The sequence below is a fragment of the Rousettus aegyptiacus genome, unplaced genomic scaffold, assembly GCF_014176215.1.
Source record: "Rousettus aegyptiacus isolate mRouAeg1 unplaced genomic scaffold, mRouAeg1.p scaffold_m13_p_8, whole genome shotgun sequence".
In the NCBI taxonomy this organism is placed as follows: Eukaryota; Metazoa; Chordata; class Mammalia; order Chiroptera; family Pteropodidae; genus Rousettus; species Rousettus aegyptiacus.
The window spans coordinates 15,391,935-15,409,828 of NW_023416311.1; the positions used below are offsets into that span (position 1 = coordinate 15,391,935).

Sequence of the window (17,894 nt, forward strand, 5' to 3'; positions counted from 1 at the left end):
AGGGACTTGGAGATCATGTAGCAGAAGCAGAAAAAGGCAAACGAGAGAGAGGAGCCCATCCAAGTAGCTTTGTGGCTCCATGTCCAACCCTCTGGTCCTTGGCTCGTGTTTCTGGAGTGAGTCTCGCCACACCCAAGTGTCCTATAGCACTCATGGGTTCCAGCACTGATGGCATTCCCTCTGCCCTGAGTCTGCAGCAGTCCCTTCAGAGTTTCCTTCCCTCAGGTAGCCTCTCTCCCTGGGGCCACTCTTGAAGTGGAAGGGGCCTCATTCCTGTGGGGCTCAGCCCAAGGTATTAAAAGTAGTTTTGTAATTCATTAAAAAAAAAAATGGAAACAGAGAATCGTGACATTCTAGTAGCATGGAATCTTAGCATTGAGTGATGGAAAAGCCAAAGACCCTCAGAAACATCTTAGGCATATAAAACTGGTTCTACAGCTACAGAACTTTATAACCATAGAATCTTTGAATACAAAAATAAGATGGATGTGGTTCCATTGTGTAGCGGTTAGCACATCTGCTTTACACACAGAACGTCCTGGGTTCACACCCCAGTGGAGCCATGCTCCATGGTCTACGGCCATGACACCCTGAACAAGCTCGATCTTGGAAGCTAAGCAGGGTCGGGCCTGATTAGTACTTGGATAGGAGACCACCTAGGAAGACCAGGTGCCGTAGGCATAGGCAATAATAAATAATAATAATAATAAGAAATTTTAATCTCCTTTTAATTCAAAACTTAAGTTCATAAAAGATCTAAATGTTCTTGGGTCACAGCTATGAGGGATTCTGATATTGAATCAGGGACCTGGTGATCCTGTAAGCAGAGTCAACCCTACCCATCCCTCCCCTCTTTGTGGAGCTCAGGTTCACACCACTTAGGACAGGACAGGAATCCCCTCTGCCTCAATGCCAGCAAACTGGACTTGGACCCTCCTTGTGGGCAGCTGCTTGAGAGAAGCCCTCAGCTGGGATTCCTTGCCCTCTACCAGGCCAAGTTGTTCCTGTCCTAAGATGGGGGCTCATGAGGCAGAAAACAAAGTGGGTGTGTGACCCTGTCCCAGGGCCCTTGAGTAAAGGAGTGCCAACCCTGGGTCCAGGTGTCCCCACCCCAGGCTGCCCATTTAATGCCTCCCTCCACTGCCCCACCCTGGGCCAGGCCTGCTCCTGGCACGCCACAGGAGATGGCCAAGCTCCTCTGCCAGGGGCTAAATCTGGGATCTGGCTGCTGTGTGTCCTGGCCCTGCCACTCGACCTCCAGCGCCTGGCAGGGAGGCTCCGTACTTTCCTGACCTGCAGGGACCAGCCACCATGGTCAGTGGGCTGGGGGGCTGGAGCTGGAGCAAGGTGGCTTCCTGGGGAGGAGTAGGCGGGCTTTTGGAGTCTCCTCCAGCAGGGACAATCCTTGGACCTGTGAGGGAGTAGAAGATTGGAGGGGACGGCAGGGACCAGAGCTCAGGATGCCAGGCCTAGAACAGGGAAGATAGATGGGTGGCAGTGGCCCCCTGCCCCTGTAGCCCTTGCCACAGTGTGGGCCTGCTCCTCCTAGGCCCAGCCAAGCTGAGCCCACTGAGGCAGGAAACTTGTGGGTGAGAAGGGTTCGAGGCTGGCTCCATCTCTAAGACACTGCTACTGGGTGAACCTTTCCCTCCTTTCCTGCAGACAGATGGAGGCCCTAAAGACCATCAGGCCTCAGTCTGGGGTCTCTAGTTCAATTCTCTGGGTCTGGGCTTTGGGACTATCCAGCCACCTCCACCAGGGCAACTCTAACTCTGACCAAACCTCTTCTCCTGCTCCCAGTCCCACCGGAAGTTCTCTGCCCCTCGGCATGGACATCTGGGCTTCCTGCCCCATAAGAGGAGCCACCGGCACAGGGGCAAGGTGAAGACATGGCCTCGGGATGACCCTAGCCAGCCTGTGCACCTCACGGCTTTCCTGGGTTACAAGGCTGGCATGACACATACTCTGCGAGAGGTGCACCGTCCGGGGCTCAGTGAGTGCCCACAGAGCGATACACAGCTGGGAGTGGGGGTGGGGGGTTGGACAGAGCATCCCTGACCACCAGAAGATCTGGAGAAACTTCCAGATGCTAGGAGCCAAAATTGGACTCCAAGATGGGAAAGGGCCTCAGAAAGAGGGAGGCCCTGCTTATGAGAATTGCAGTCAGAATGCTCACTGTCATTAAGTGCTGACAGCTGGCCACCCGTTGAGGTGGGTTCTTTCAATGCCCCCAGTTTACAGATTAGGAAATGGAGCAATTATGAAACTTGCCAGTGGTAAGTGGCGGAGCTAGGAGTCAAAGGCAGGCCCTCAATATGCTTTTTGTTTTGAGATCATTGTAGATTCACATGTGGTTATAAGAAACAATGCAGAGAGGATCCCATGTACCCTCCACCCAGTTTCCCCTGATGGAAAACTCTCGTAAGGCTATATGTCAAAACCAGATACAGACCCTCGTCTCCCCAGTTGTGTGTGCACGTGCGCGTGTGTGTACTTAGTTCTACATGGCTCTATTACGTGCAGTGCTTTGTAACATTCCATCTGTTCCCGGGTCTCCCTGTGTCCTTTTATAGCCACAGCTATCCCCCCAACCTTCTGGCAACCACTCACCTGTTCTTCATTTCTCCTAATGTATTTTTTAAACATATGCTTCTTTTACTTTGTATCAGCCTCAGTAATAACATCTATAAAATCATGGGTTTTGGACAAGTTATAGGTTTTCTCCCTAGAATTCATCAACATACATTCATAAAATAAATTAAAATAAAAAATGAGTCCTTTGTGCCCCACTAAAGGAAGTTTCAACTCTACCTTTTGGGAGATGCTGCCTTGGCTTTTGCTCTCCTAGCCCATTCCTGGATGGTCTGGTGGGGAAACTGAGGCAGGAAGCAGGTCAGGTCTTGCCTGAGATCTTAGAGTCAGAGCCAGCATGGACAACCTGTGGGGTCCGGACCAGCAGCTGCTCCATGCCCAGGGCAGAGAAGGGAGAGAAGGACGGGGTGTGGGCAGGCTGAGGGCTGGAGGTTGATTGGGGCCCTGGTCACAAGGGCCTCTGTCTCCAGCAGCCCTGGGGCTGTGATGCTCCATCTTCCTTCAGGCAGGAGGGGCTCCAGCTGGCTCTTCCACTCTGTCCCCTTACACATGGGCCCTGGAGGCTCCCTTCTATGCCCATGTCTCTGGGTCTTATCCAGAAATTTCCAAGCGGGAGGAAGTGGAGGCTGTGACGATTGTGGAGACACCGCCCCTGGTGGTGGTGGGTGTCGTGGGCTACGTGGCCACCCCTCGAGGCCTGCGGAGCTTCAAGACCATCTTTGCAGAGCACCTCAGTGACGAGTGTCGCCGGCGATTCTACAAGGACTGGTGAGCGCCCTAGAGTAGACTGTGTGTGGATTGGTGGGACCACTTCACTCCCCAGACCTGTGCTAGAATGATGGGGGTGAGCAGGAGGAGAAGTGTCAATAATGTGTGGAAGACAGGACAGTGTGTGTGTGTGTGTGTGTGTGTGTGTGTGTGTGTGTGTGTTTGTGTGTGTGCGCGTGCGCATGCGCGCGCATGCATGCATGCACGTGTGCATGAAGGGATGCCTTTAATTCAGTAAATTCAGGAAATTCAGTGGGCAGGAGAGGAAATTGGGGTAGAGGAAAAAGAAGAAACAAATATTCTAATCTTCAAAGTTAAGTAAGGGACTAATTTGACAAAATATCGCAATTGGCTCCGAGCTTCCAACAGCCAGGGTAAAAAGAGAAACAGCTAACTAACAGAAAGAAAGGCATTCTTAGGCTTCAGATCTTCCTGGCACAGGTCCCGAAAGGGAAGCCCCTTCTGTCTGAGGAAACTCACAGATATCACCCTTCTTACAGCGGCAGAGACACAGCCCAGCCCTGGCCTTCTATGGGAGGTGACAAGTTTGGTCACTAGTGTCAGTGTGGGCTGTGTGACCAAGACAAACTGGCTGACCTCTTAGATCCTCATATCACCTCTGCCCCTCATGCCACAGACACCATCAAATGCAGATGGGAATAGTTCCTGCATCTTGAGGCTGTTGTTAGGCGAGCAAAGTGGGTCAAGGGCTCAGCACAGAAGAAGTGCTCTGCTGGCCTTGTTTTCCTTGTTTCTATTGTTATCAACTTGTCCCCCATCCAAGGGCTTTGACCTTGCTGAACCTTGGCTTCTTCGTCTGTAGAATGGGGATAACAGTGTCCACCCAGAGTTCTAGCGAGGGTTAGGAACGATGTACCAGTACCAGCTGTTCACTTCATAAGTGGGGTCAGCAGCTGTAGCAATGTAGGCAGGTGACTGGCACATCCCTTCCCCGAACTCCTGTGCATCTGCCACCCACCCTCAGGCCTCGGGATGCAGGGAGGGTGACTGGTTTACAGAAGAGGCCCACAGAGGCCCAGAGAGGGAGGGACAGTCTGTGCTTAAAGATGGTGACTGGAGCCAGCCCCTGGGAAGGAAAGGAGGAAGGAAGGAAGGAAGGAAGGAAGGAAGGAAGGAAGGAAGGAAGGAAGGAAGGAGACATTTATTATTCTAAGACCCATACTTTGTGGGTGGCTGGCAGGCAGGGGCAGGACAGGTCCAGGGAGTTGCTGGCTGGCCCCTCTCAGCACCCTCTGTGTATGACTCAGGCACAAGAGCAAGAAAAAAGCCTTCACAAAGGCCTGCAAAAGGTGGCGTGATGCCGATGGCAAAAAGCAGCTCCAGAAAGACTTTGCTGCCATGAAGAAGTACTGCAAGGTCATTCGGGTCATCGTCCACACCCAGGTCAGTCCCTTACCCCATTGTCCACACTATCTGCCTGTTCACCCGCTAGGCTCACCCTCCCCCACTCCAGCTTCTTGGAGCCCTGGAAAATGTCAGCCTAAAAATACCAAGAGCCTCAGGCACAGGCCCAAAATGTTGGCCTCCCTAAACCCCAGGGATGGGATGCTGGACATCAGAGTGCTCTGAGGGCTGTGGGGCATTGGCTGTGCCCAGTGGTCAGACAAGGCCCTGAAATGCCCTGAAGAGCCTGGATCTCCTGCCAAGTGTCTGGTGTAGCGGGCTGGCTGCCTCCCTGTGGGTTTAGGTACAAGTATGTATGTGAAACGTACATGTCATCTGGTTTGATGTTGGCTGAAAGGTTACCAACGCCCTCTGGCTTATTCTAGAACATCCTTGGTGTCTTGTCCTCAGAAAAACCTTTCATAGTCCCTGAGCAGGGACACCTCCCTTCCCAATGCTCACTCTTGCAGTTCCTGGCTACTTGCGTCATTGGTTAACATCCTTTTTCCTTGAGCTCCATGGGGCAGGGGCCACGGCTGCCTGTTAAGTGTTGTGCTCCCAGAACCTACCAAGAGCCTTGTATGCAGTAGGTGCTCCATAAATACTCATTGTTGAGCATTATACTGTGTTCCTGCTTCCACTTGTGTGTCTGCACAGCCTGTGCCTCACACAGAAGCAGGCAGAGATATTTAAAAATGTGAATATAATCTTGTCAAACCCCGCTCTTGGAATAAACCTCGAGTTCCGCCTTATAAGATATGTCTGGCTAGGCTCCCATTCACATCTGACTTCATCCTGTACTCACTCCCCTCTCCTTGCTCCCCGTGGTCTAGACCTTCTGGTCTCTTTTCTATACCTCTGACTCCTCAGGATCTTCCCTCTCTCAGGGACATTGCACATGCTGTCTCTTCTGCCCTAAAAGCTCTTAGATCTTCGCCCAGTGGCTCTGTCTTATTACTGGTGTCACGTCCCCAGAGAGGCCCTTCCTGACCACCCCATGTACAATAACTGTCCCCTCCACCCCCTAGGACTCCATCAGAATGCTTAGCTCTCTCCGAGAGTTTACTTGACTTCTGTCCCCTAACTAGATGGTGGCTCCATGTGGGCTGGGACCTGTCTGCCTCATTCCATGCTGTACCCCAGTACCTAGCACAGGACATGGCACACAGCCAGACCAGGCACAGGAACATCTGCTGGATGAATGAAGGCATGCAAGCCTGCCAAGGGTCGCCAGCTGGTCATGCCATGTCTGCAAATGGGGGGTGTGACCCTCTGGGAACCGACCGGCTGTGCTGTGTCCTACAGATGAAGCTGCTGCCCTTCCGGCAGAAGAAAGCCCACATCATGGAGATCCAGCTGAATGGTGGCACAGTGGCTGAGAAGGTGGCCTGGGCTCAGGCCCGGCTGGAGAAGCAAGTGCCGGTGCACAGCGTGTTCAGTCAGAGTGAGGTCATTGATGTTATCGCTGTCACCAAGGGCCGGGGCGTCAAAGGTAGGGCCAGGCGAGATGGCAGCTCCTAGTAGGCTGCCTGGAGGGGATGGGGTCCAGACTGGCCTCTCAGCCACTAGCTCCTCCCCACTGCAGGGGTCACGAGCCGCTGGCACACCAAGAAGCTGCCTCGGAAGACCCACAAGGGGCTGCGAAAGGTGGCCTGCATTGGTGCCTGGCACCCTGCCCGCGTGGGCTGCTCTATTGCTCGTGCTGGGCAAAAGGGCTACCACCACCGCACAGAGCTCAACAAGAAGGTGTGTCCACAGTGCTGGTGAGGGGGGCGTGCTGTGACCAGACCTGTCGGTGGGGTATATGACCTGGTTCCCTGAAGGCTCTGAAATGTCCCCATTGGTGCCTGGGTCTAAGCCCACATGCTGAAGGATGTGGACACATCTCTGGCCCTAGAGTCCACCTGCTGCCCCCAATATGCTCTATTCTCCTGGCAGATCTACCGCATTGGCCAGGGGCCGCACATGGAGGACGGGAAGATGGTTAAGAATAACGCGTCTACCAGCTACGACGTGACTGACAAGTCCATCACACCACTGGTAAGGGTGGGAAGCCAGTTTGTTTGAGGGGGCCTGGCGTACATGTGTGGGCAGGTGTGTGGGTGTTGCCATGCCCCAAGAGCTCAGGCCCCCGTGAGCAGCCGTCTGGTGGAACAAACCCCTGCCTTCCCACACCCTCTGAGCCTCTTCTGCAGACAGCTCACACTCCAGCTGCTGTCGCAGGGTGTGGAGTGCAGCAGCCCTGTGTCGTTGGAGTCAGGCTGCCTGGGCTTGAACCCTAGCCGCAGCATGTGCTGGAGCAGGTGACTCCACCCCTCTGAGCCTCCATCCTCCCCGCCCCCCCAGGTAAAGTGCAGATTGTTGAATGAGACAATGTAGAGGAGGACTTAGGATGTGGTTCAGATGCTGCTCTGATTAGTGATTGAGGGTTTCACCCCTGGCCAGGGGGCCAGCACTGGTTCCTTCCAATCACAGTGAGTATAGGAGTTCTGCCAGGGTTCCCAGCCATCCCCTTACTCATCAGCTCCTTTCCTGGCCTGGACTCTTACCTGCCTCCCCGCAGGGTGGCTTCCCTCACTATGGGGAAGTCAACAACGACTTTGTCATGCTGAAGGGTTGCATCGCAGGAACCAAGAAGCGGGTCATCACACTAAGGAAGGTCAGCACCTGCGGTGGGCTAGGAAGCTGGGGAGCAGCAGCCCCATGGAATGTGGGAGGGGCGGGGACTGACAGGAGATGGGTGGGAGATGGGGAGAGCAAAGAAAGGGAGGGATTCTGGCAGGAGATGGGTGAGCAGACTGGGGGTTGCCTGAGGGTCGGGACCTCTGACTTGAGGATCTCCTCTTTCACGGTCCCAGTCCCTCCTGGTGCACCACAGTCGCCGGGCCCTGGAGAATATTGAACTCAAGTTCATTGACACTACCTCAAAGTTTGGACATGGCTGCTTCCAGACAGCCCAAGAGAAGAGGGTCTTCATGGTGAGCCCAACTCCCCCCCCTCTTGTTCTCTGGGGAGGAACCTCACATCCCACCTGTCCCAGAATGGGGAAGCAGGAGCAGATGGGGTAGCAGGAGGCCCCTTGCACTTATCCATAGGAGGGGGGTTCTGGGAGTCCAGCCCTGAGCACTGATTCTTGCTAGAAAAGGTAGGGGAGGGACTGGTGGTGGCGGTGGTGGGGGGGAGGCAGGGCCTGCTCTGGGTGACACACGCAGCTGGCCAGGGACAGTATTCTGAGCCAGTCCCCTGTGACTAATGCTTCTCCTGCCCCCCACCCACACAGGGTCCCCAGAAGAAGCATCTTGAGAAGGAAAAGCTGGATACCTCGGGAGACTTGTAGGCGGCTTAGGATGGAGGGAGGCTGAAAGAGGGCGCACGACCTCCTTCTGTCCTCCTCCTTGTCTAATAAAGGCTGGAGGCAACTCTTCGCGCGGTGTCTGAGTTGAGGGGTTGGAAAGGAGAGTCGACGGCGAGTGGCCGGGGCTTAGCTCCTGGGCTGGGAGAGCGCGCCCGGCTCAGGGTGAGGTGTGGCCACCACTCCACACCCAGCGCAGCTCAGCGCCACCCCCTGGCGCGAGGCCTCGGGGACGCAGCTCAGGAGCTGTCGATGGGCAGGGCCTGCTGGGAAAAGGGGAAAGGGCAAGTCCTTGGGAGGGGGCGGAGCTTCCTAGAGGGGGAAGCCGGCATCCTCGTCTCTATTGGTACCGGGGAAGGGACCGTCTCTGGAAGCAGGCCCTACCGCGCTCCCAGCGCCCCTGGACAGGATTGGTTCCTTGGAGGGGGCGGAGCCTCAGGGCGCGGGGCCAGGCGCCTGCCGGTGATCTGTGTGTGTGGCCTCAGATCCGTGAGAGGCAGTGAGCGTGAAGCGATCCTGTCGGCGTCATGTCGTTCTGCAGCTTCTTCGGGGGCGAGGTTTTCCAGAACCACTTTGAGCCGGGTACAGTCTGTGACATTCTGGGAAGGCAGAGGGGCAAGGGCACACATTAGCGGGGGCGTCGCTGCCCTCGGGTGGTAATGGAGCCCTGGAGACCCGGGAATGGGAGGGGGACGAGTGTGACCGCATGGGGAGGAGCGCATATGGGTAAAGGGGATCATGGAGGAGGGAGGAGTCTGGGGGGCTCGGAGAGTAGGCTGCCTGAGAGGAGGGGACATTAGAAGGGGGTTTACTGTCCTCCAGGAGGAAAGGCCTTGAGTGCGAGCATATCCGTTTCCGGGGGGAATCTGTGGGATCAGGGCACATGGGCGTGGTGCGCCGGTGGAGCGATACGGGCCAAGGTCTGGACTTCAGAGGGACACGAGGGAAGATCTTGTTCAGGGGCAGCTCATGTGACAGAGCTGCTCCTCCTCGTGGCAGCTCCCGCTTCCAGATGTTACCTCTGCCCTTCCCCTCCCTGTTCCTGGGACGTGCAGCGTAAGCTCCCAGCACAGAATGTCCTGTTCTGGTCTGAATATGCTGGCTTAGATGCCTTTCTCATCTGCCCAGAGGCCTTGGTGTTGGGTAACCAGGAGTGTTACCAGGCCACCAGTGACTAGTGTAGTGAAGTTGGACAGGATAGGGCTGGAAGGGGAGAGTGGGAGTGGGGTGGGGAGCTTGGGGCAGGGCCAGCCCTCAGCCCTGGCCCCAGGCTTGGAGAAGCTGTGGTGAGTCCCCTTCTGGGCTGTGCTGCCTGCTAGTGGACTAATTTGGTAAAAACATGCTACAGGCAATACTAAGGAAGCAACTTACTTGGCATGGGATCTGTTGGGTGTCAGCCCTCTCTGGGTGGCTGGGCTCTGACACTGGGCATCTATGGATGTCAGCTGTGACAGAGGACCCTCTGGGCAAAGCCCTCCCCAGAAACCCTTTGGCTACGGGCCCCTCAGATTGCTCTGCCAAGCTGGAAACTTCACTCCCACAGCAGCTTCTGGTTCCTCTTTGCTTCCTCCTCCAGTTACTGGTAAAGGGTGAGGCTGACCCCAGGCTGGGGAGTACCTGCTTCCTGTTTTGCAAGTCAGTTTTGCAACATCCTGTCTACCCTTTTGAAGATAGGTGAAAACTTTTTTCTTGGCCCTCTGTTTACCTGGACCCTCTGTTTACCTGGGCTCTCTGTCTGGCATGGAGGCCTTTTTGTTGATACCATTCTCTGCCTGCATGGGTGTCCAGCTCAAGGCTTCACTGGGCAGCAGGAAAGCCACTTGGGAAGGAGGAGGGCTAGGTAGCGGTGCTGACCATGTCAGAGCACCCACTGTGTGTGTGGGGCCTGCAAGGGGTGAGAGTGCTGTGATCTGATTAGATTCCCTGGGTTCCTTCCTGGCTGCACACCCTCTAGCTGAGTGTTTTGGATTACCAGGCCTCAACTTCCTCGTCTGTACAATGGATAGGTCTGCATCACAGGGCTGTTGAGAATCAATGAGATAAGTGTGAAAAGTGGCTCTCTGGTCTCTGGCACATGCTAAGAACCACTAAATGTGAGCGCAGTGATGTCTCCTCTACAGAGCCAATACCCAGGTCTGGTGGTAGTAGTTGGAGATGTGGGGAAGGTGCAGGTCACTCTGCAAAGGGGGACAGTGCTGTATTGTCCTGGGTCTGAGGGTTTGGGAGCTCACCCCAGAGAGGCTAAAGGCAGTGTCTCTGCTTCTGCCTCTCCTTCCGCCTCCAGGTGTTTACGTGTGCACCAAGTGTGGCTATGAGCTCTTCTCCAGCCGCTCAAAGTATGCACATTCGTCTCCATGGCCAGCCTTCACCGAGACCATCCATGCCGACAGTGTGGCCAAGTGTCCAGAGCATAATCGGCCTGAAGCCTTAAAGGTGGGTGGTAGCAGCAGGGGGAGGGGAGGGGGGTGTTGGCCACCCCTTCCTTCCTGCTGTTACTCCCACAGCTCTAGAGGCTTAGAGTCTATCCCAGGCCTCTCTGGCCTCAGGCAGGGAGCTTGGGGTCCCGGTGGGGAGAGGGAAACAGGACGACTTTCCTGCACAGGCTCCGGGATGGAGGTCAACCTCTCTTGACAATAGTTACCTTGGGAAATGGGCATGGGGAGGACACTGTATGCTAGTGGCAGGAGGGACCATTGCTGTGGCTGTTTTGTGTCCAGAAGTTCATGTGGCTGTTTTGTGGTCTTCCTAGGTCTCCTGCGGCAGGTGTGGCAATGGTTTGGGCCATGAGTTTCTGAACGATGGCCCAAAGCGGGGGCAGTCCCGCTTCTGAATATTCAGCAGTTCACTGAAGTTTGTCCCTAAAGGTGAGCTTGCCATCAGGCAGATGGCACAGGCCTGTCACGTATTTTAGAAGCTTTCGGTGGTGGTGGGGCAACACTGTTTTCATCCACTTATAGTGACATGGGGTCACCAAAGCATGCTGCCCAGGACTGCCCAGGGTCACCCCAAAAGGTGGCTGCAGGACGGGGACAAGAGGGCAGATTTTCTGCCTTCTGTGACTGGTTGACCACACGTGTCCCCAAAAGGAGACATCTGAGGGTGGATGTGTTGAAGGGTTTTATCCAGAGGCCTGACTCTTGTTCATGACTGGAGTGGGAGGCAGGGGGGTGGAGTTTGAAGGCTGGGGCTGTGCAGCTGGGGCCTGGCACATTGTAATAACTCAAATATGCGTTCCTGTTCTTATTATTGGTAGTTTGTTTTGGGGAGCTGTATTTCATTTTTGTGCATTTTATTTGAGCTCAGCTTTCTCTGTGGCCTCGCTCTCCCGCTCACATAAAAACTCACAAATCAACACACGTCTGTTTGCACATCTAGCCACTCTCGGTCCTCCTCCCCAAGCTTTGTAGCTCAACTCCCAGCTCCTTGCTTGCTGCCTACGAGACTATGGCCAGTCTCTAATCTTAGTTTCATCCTCTCTAAAATGGGGCTGCTGATGGCACCTGCTTGCTGCCATCATTGTGGGAGCTAAACGAGGATGTCCATAGGGGCTGGCGCATGATAAGCTACAATGACGCTTTTGTCCTTTTGTAGTATTCATCTCCTGTCCATGTGAGGGAAGAAGAGGCTCTGAGTTCTCCTGCAGATCTTGGGATGGGGTACACAGAATCCTCCAAGCTGGGTGCCTGGGTTCTCCCAGATTTCCTGACCTGAAGGCTGGAGCGGAGGGGGCTAGCACAAGGAATGGTGTCCGAGACATAATTGAGCAAGGCTGATTTTTCTCTCCTCTCCTTCTTTTCTTTCAGGCAAAGAAACTTTGGCTTCCCAGAGGAAGTAGGTGGGCAGCCTTCACCAACCCCGGATGCGCACTATGGGATAGCCACACTTTGGCTCTCCCCACTTGGAACTAGAACCCCAGACATTCAGACAGGGAAGTCGAGGTGGCCGAAACATCACAAAGGCTCCCAAGGCTTTGGCTCTGCACAGGCTCTCTTTGGGAAAAGCACTGGTTCGCTACCTGTGGCCTATATCCCACTGCCAGGACAAGCCTGGTAGACCCAGCTGTTGGCTTATCTTGGCCTCTGACTTACACAGGAGCCTCAGGGACGTGGGTTTAGGCCTGGCTCATCTGGGAATGATAGTGTACCCCCACTTTCACTTCTCAGCCCACTCCCCCCTCTTTGCTTGTATGGACTTACTCTTTCAGGGTTCAATTCTGAGATGGGCTGTGGCTGTTGCCAAAGCTGGTGTCCATCTCCCTCACGCTGTGCTAGGAGACAGAGTGCAAACGGAGGCGTCCCCAGCCAGCTGCTCTAACCCCAGTCACTACATGATTTGCTCTGGCTCAACCCTTCCAGGCAGCCAGAGTGCTGACGATCCGTGACCCATGGGGAGAGTGGGCCGAGAGGACAGACCCTGGTCTCTCAGTAATGAGAGGAGTAATCCTGAACCCTGTTTCACCATCTGTGTGGCTGCTGCTTACCTCACTCAGGCTTAAGAAAGCAGTGATTGCTCCATCACCTTGACCACACAAGGCTGGGGACTCTGCAGCTCACAGCCTACTACAGTTCACACCTTCCCAGGACACAATGACGATGCCTTACTGCACACATGCTGAAATTCTTACCATCTGAGAGGGCGGGTGATGCTCCCTCCCATCTTGAATGCTCTCTGAAGTAATCAGGAGATGATGAATAAACAAATGAAATATAAGCCTGCTCTGTTTATTAACAACATTGGAGATGCCAGAATACAAGGGCCAGGCTTTTCACAGTTGTTTCATTTGTTCCACAAATTTTTATCGAGCACCTGTTTTATGCCACATTCCAGCATTGGTGCTGGGGACGCCATTGTAAGCAAGACAGATGAAACCTGCCCTCAAGGTCTTATGGCGTAGTTGAAGAGAAAGTAAATTCATGTCAGATGATAAGAAGGGCTGTGAGCAACTACCGCAGAGAAATGATACTAGGATGTGTGGAAGGGGTGATTGGGGGTTGGTGCTTTGCTTCCAGAGAGGAGGATGCTGGGGAGGGGTCATCTTAACTCAGCAATGACAGGTGAGAGCAACAAGGAGAGGCACAGCACATGCAAAGTCCCTGAGACAGCAACAAACTCGCTCCAGGCCCTGTAGGGAGAGGTGCAAAATGTGACCTATGAGGAAGTATGATATATTTAAAATAACTACATGATTTTTTCAATTCATATTAACAGAAATCTGAGGAGTGTGTATGGGAATGGATATTAAGGGGTAAGATAATGGTGCAGGAGAACATAAGTTGGATCAGGCTGAATTTATTGATAGGGATCACTAAACAGATTCTGGATTTACATTGCAGCTCAGTAGATTAGAAAGGGTTCTAACAGTTTGTTTAGTTAGTTGAAACATGGACCAAAATGTAGCCCACACTAAATGAAGTTGAAATGCCAGATCTGCCTTGGTTTAATAGAGAAAGGGATCCAAAGGCTTAGGGAGATTGGAATGTTAGAGTGGATTTGTGATTTAAGATTAGTTTACCCACCCTGGGAGGATTCGGAGGACATACCATTCACCTCCATTGGGAGGTATAAATTTGTGAGGGGAACCTCAGCATCCTAGGGGAGCTCGTGATCACTTCTGTGAGCCAGAACTTAGAATAACTTCCTGCTGTGGAATTGGGAAACCTAAGTGCAACGAGGCTAATTGTATCACCAAAGTCAAGGTGGGCATGGTTACCCTAATGGACAGCAGAGTCAAAGCAGCAATCAGAAGAGTGTGACTCTCTCTGACTTATGGTGCTGGCTAGTTGATTATGGTGTCCCTAGAAGTGAAATAGAAGGGAAGCCTAATGAATTATTGATCTGTATGAGCAGAAGAGTTCTAGGTGAAGTAAATAAAGTCTAATTTAAATCATTAAAACAGTCACGATTTCTCAATCAATTCCAAGATTTGAACCAGTTTACAGACCCAGAACTACTTGAATGAAGGGGAGGCAGGGATTCCTTAAGGAAGAACTTTAGTATGCTGACAAAATGCATACTGTCAAGCTTCCTTCCAGCCTTTCCCAAGGTGACATAGTCTTATAGCAGAATGCGTATATTGGGGAAAAGGAAATAATCAGGCATTTCAGGAACTTCTGGACACTGGCTCTACACTAATACCACCTAGGAGACATAAATGTCACTGTCAGAGTAGGGGCTTGTGGAGGTCAGGTGATCAATGGAATTTTAGCTCAGGTCCATCTCACAGTGCGTCCAGTGGGTTCCCAAACTTTTCCTGTGGTTATTTCCCCAGTTCTGAATGCATAATTGGAATAGACACACTTAGTAGCTGGGAGTACCCCCACATGGGAAGGAGGGAGGAGTGGGACCTGCAGGTGTGAGGGCAAAGGTGTTCCAATGAGGCTGGAGTGGCTGGCGAGGGAGGAGAACGGGGAGCCTCCAGTGTCGTTGGCCTGTTTGGCCTGCTCATATCTCAGTGATAGGACTCTGCCCCTCCCCTGATCCCCAGCCATCAGAGGCCCCTGCTCTGGTGTGGGGTCACCTGCCTGTGCAGGGAACCCAGCCTACTTCCTTGTTGGATGAGGGCAAAGGAGAGCCATGCATGGGGGGTGGGATGCAGGGATTCTGAGATCCCCTGACATCAGACCCCATGGACAAGGTCTGTCTGCTAGGGGCCAGGTGCAGGATGGGTGTCTCATGTGGAATCTTAAATTAACCCCCCCCCCCCCACATCCCTCTTCCTATGGGTTACGTCATAACCTCTGGCCTGCAGCTTCAGTTTCTCCTTGAGAAGCAAAAGACTGTGAGAGCCCAGCCGCTTCCCCTCCAATGCCCCCTTCTTGCACAATCTTGCCAATCAAGGGCAGCGTTCAGGGAGTAGGAGAATCCTGGTATTCTACCAATATTAGCCAACAGCCACAGCAGCAGGCTGGGGCACTGCAGGACAGCGCACCCTGGTCCTGGGAAGCCCCCGACTATGCAAGTGGGAGAGTGCGCCTGAGGTAGTCGGCGAAGGTCACCACCAAGCCAGACTAGAACCACTGTGCTCCCACCCCCATACGAAGTCCTAGTTGGGGCACAGTGCAATGACTCCCTACCAGATTCTCCGGTTTCCAAGGTCCTCTGCATGGAGAGTGGTCGCAGGGACTGTGAGTAGAATCTACCAGCAGAGAGCGCGCTCGCTCCGCGTCGCCGATGCTCTCAGGCGGCTCAGCGTGCCGCTGCAGTTCCCCGAGGTGCCACCGGAGGCGCAGCGGCGACAGCTCCGATAATGCGGGTGGGTGGGTGAGCGATCCCAGCGCCCCGCCTCTCCCCTAGGCCCCTGGAACCAGGGCTCCAGCCCTTCGGTCACGCCCACCCAATGTGATGGGTCTCGGGACACAGGCCGAGGTCTCCTGGCGTCCGAGGGTTTGGGGAGTGGTGGCGGGGCCCCATTTGGTGGGCTTCACGAAAGTGACGGGTCCAGGGAGAGCTGTCGAGGTCTAGGGTGGTCCTTCTTGAGTCCCCTGGAGTGAGACAGAGTTGGGTGGGAGCAGAAAGAAGGAAGAAAGTGGGAACAGCGCAGGGGTTGGGCGGACGCAGGTGGAAGCAGGACGCTCCTGGCCCCAGCCCAGCCCCAGCTTCTTCTCCAGGGCAGCTGCGCAGCACCCACCTGCACTGATGCCCGGGCCTCCTCCTCCTGTGGCCTTTCTATGCCTTCAAGTTGCACTTGCTTCCACCGTGGCCCCCCTGGGGCACCAGTTCCTGGGGTCCCACCTCCCACGCATCTTTGTCAGTAGGTCTCCCCCACAACAGTGACAGTTCCTAGCTAGCCTCCCCCAACCAGTGTGATCTTAGGAAAATAGTCATCAGACCAGGTAATTTTCTTCAGTGGTTCCCATAGGCTCTGCTTGCTCTGGTCCTGCACACCCCACCTCTTCAGCTTGATTTCCCACTCCATAAATGATAGCAGTATTATTTGTCATAATTATGTTGCTTTTATTATCCACGCCCCCTCTACCTAAACCTCTGTAGCTGGGCCTCGTCTAGACAAGCCAAGCTCTATTCTAGAAACATGCCCCTGAGTTCCTGCCTCCTAGAGTTACTGTTCCTTCTTTCTCATCCCTTCCTCATGTGCCAGAATCCTAGAAGCCTTTCCTAGTCGCTCCACCCCGATTAGTGTCTCTCTCCTTACCCCATACTGCAGAGGCCCTGGGCGAGTCTCCCATATGTGTGCATAGATTGGGTTCCTGCTATCCCCTTGCAAGTTTCACCCCACCCCAAGTCAACAGCTCCTTAATGCCAGTGACCACGGTGCATTCATCTCATTCATTTCTTTCCCCAAACGCCCGAGCCTGCGGAGGCTGCACGTAGTAGCATCAGATGAATGTAGGTGTGTCAGATTGCACTGCCTTCTTCCCACTTCCTCTGTATCCCATGTGCATGAGTGTGTCCATGGTCTGGGGGATGCAGGGACCCCGGGACCACTTAATCATCCTACCCTGGCTCTGGGCACTAGGGGTCTGCTTAAAGGAGCTTGGGGGCAAGAAGCACAGGGAAGACAATTGGCGGGTCCCCTGTGGCAGGCAGGAGGGAAGCTGCTGGGGAGAGAGCTCAGGGTTACCTGCAGATAAACTCCTTTCACCCCAGTCCCTCACCACCCCCCAGCGCCTGTCTCCAGGAATGATTTGTTCCTTGTAAAACCCTGGAGATTATCCATGATTCAGTTCCTGGTTTCATGTCTTATGTTTCATCTCCAACCAGGGCATTTACAAGCTATCCTTGGTTTCAAAGGGCTTGGCAGCAGCATTTCCAGAAAGAAGAGAGACAGAGAGGAAAGGAGACAGGGTCCTGGAGGGTCTGCTCCCTATGATGCAGGCTGCCTGTTGCCCTGGGCTCTCTTCCATTTCCGACTCCAGTGACTTTTTGCTCTTTTAGTTTTGGGAGTGTGATTCTTTGCTGGGCCTCCATCTCCGAAACCGGGAGCCCGTGGTATGTGTCTGGATGTGGGGGCAGGATGGAAGCTAGAGTCAGAGGGAAGACAGCAATGACCTATATAGGGGACATGGATGGAGTCATTGTTCTCTGAGGAAGGAGTAGGGGTCAATTTTGAAAGTCCTGTTATCAGAGTAGCAGCTTAAGGTGGGGGGGTCTTCTGGGAAGGCACTTATCCCAAGATGCTCTGTGCCCCAGGATTCTGGCTTCTGGGTCTTTCTGAGTGCCGAGCCAAACAAGATTGACTCCAGGTTTGTCTGTATGTCTGTCTGGCAAACTGTGGGAATGGGGTGCTTCCCTTGGAAGTGAGGGAGAATGGAGTGTGGCCCTCCATGTGGGTCCTGTCTGCTGGCCAGGCTGGACTTACTCCTGGAAGTAGATCACTAGTGTGTGGGGAGATTCAAACTTAGGGCTTTCCACACTGGGGGTTTGTGGTTGGGGCCTGGCAGCATGCCTCTGAACCTCCCTTTCTTGCCTGTACACACACACACACACACACACACACACACACACATACACACTTGACAAGTCACACATGGTCCTATGCCCTATGTAGAGCATAGCATTCCTCAGCCTGCATCAAGCCCTTTGCTCATGATGGAACATGCTCACAGTCACCTTCCTGTCCAAGGGGACGCTCACCAGGATATGGCGAACATACCTGGCCACAGAGCCCCAGTGGCCTGATGTGGGACCACATGGACATTACCCAGCCTTCCCAATAATGTTCAGGGATTTCTACTCTCAGAGGCCTGGCTTGGGAAAGTGAAGCTGGGGAAGGTGGGATGGGGTGGGGTCAGAGAAAGTCCTATTTTTCATGCCTCTTTAG

The 17,894-nt window shown here is 53.9% G+C and overlaps 2 protein-coding genes and 1 pseudogene across 2 annotated transcripts; all 3 read left to right on the forward strand.

Moving 5' to 3' along the window:
* Positions 1 to 572: 572 nt before the first annotated feature.
* On the forward strand, positions 573 to 681 carry LOC118607041 (annotated as a pseudogene).
* Positions 682 to 1,201: 520 nt separating this feature from the next.
* RPL3L (ribosomal protein L3 like) lies at positions 1,202 to 12,826 on the forward strand. The gene is made up of 11 exons (XM_016136595.2): positions 1,202 to 1,314; positions 1,801 to 1,993; positions 3,192 to 3,360; positions 4,629 to 4,764; positions 6,070 to 6,256; positions 6,350 to 6,510; positions 6,703 to 6,804; positions 7,328 to 7,423; positions 7,623 to 7,742; positions 8,045 to 8,698; positions 11,920 to 12,826. Exons 1-10 carry the CDS (start codon positions 1,312 to 1,314, stop codon positions 8,099 to 8,101), a joined length of 1,224 nt encoding a protein of 407 aa, XP_015992081.1. The 5' UTR covers positions 1,202 to 1,311; the 3' UTR covers positions 8,102 to 8,698; positions 11,920 to 12,826.
* On the forward strand, positions 8,562 to 12,826 carry MSRB1 (methionine sulfoxide reductase B1). Its single transcript, XM_016136596.2, has 4 exons — positions 8,562 to 8,698; positions 10,401 to 10,549; positions 10,866 to 10,980; positions 11,920 to 12,826. The coding sequence occupies exons 1-4, from the start codon at positions 8,644 to 8,646 to the stop codon at positions 11,949 to 11,951; spliced, it is 351 nt and encodes a 116-aa protein (XP_015992082.1). The 5' UTR covers positions 8,562 to 8,643; the 3' UTR covers positions 11,952 to 12,826.
* Positions 12,827 to 17,894: the final 5,068 nt, after the last annotated feature.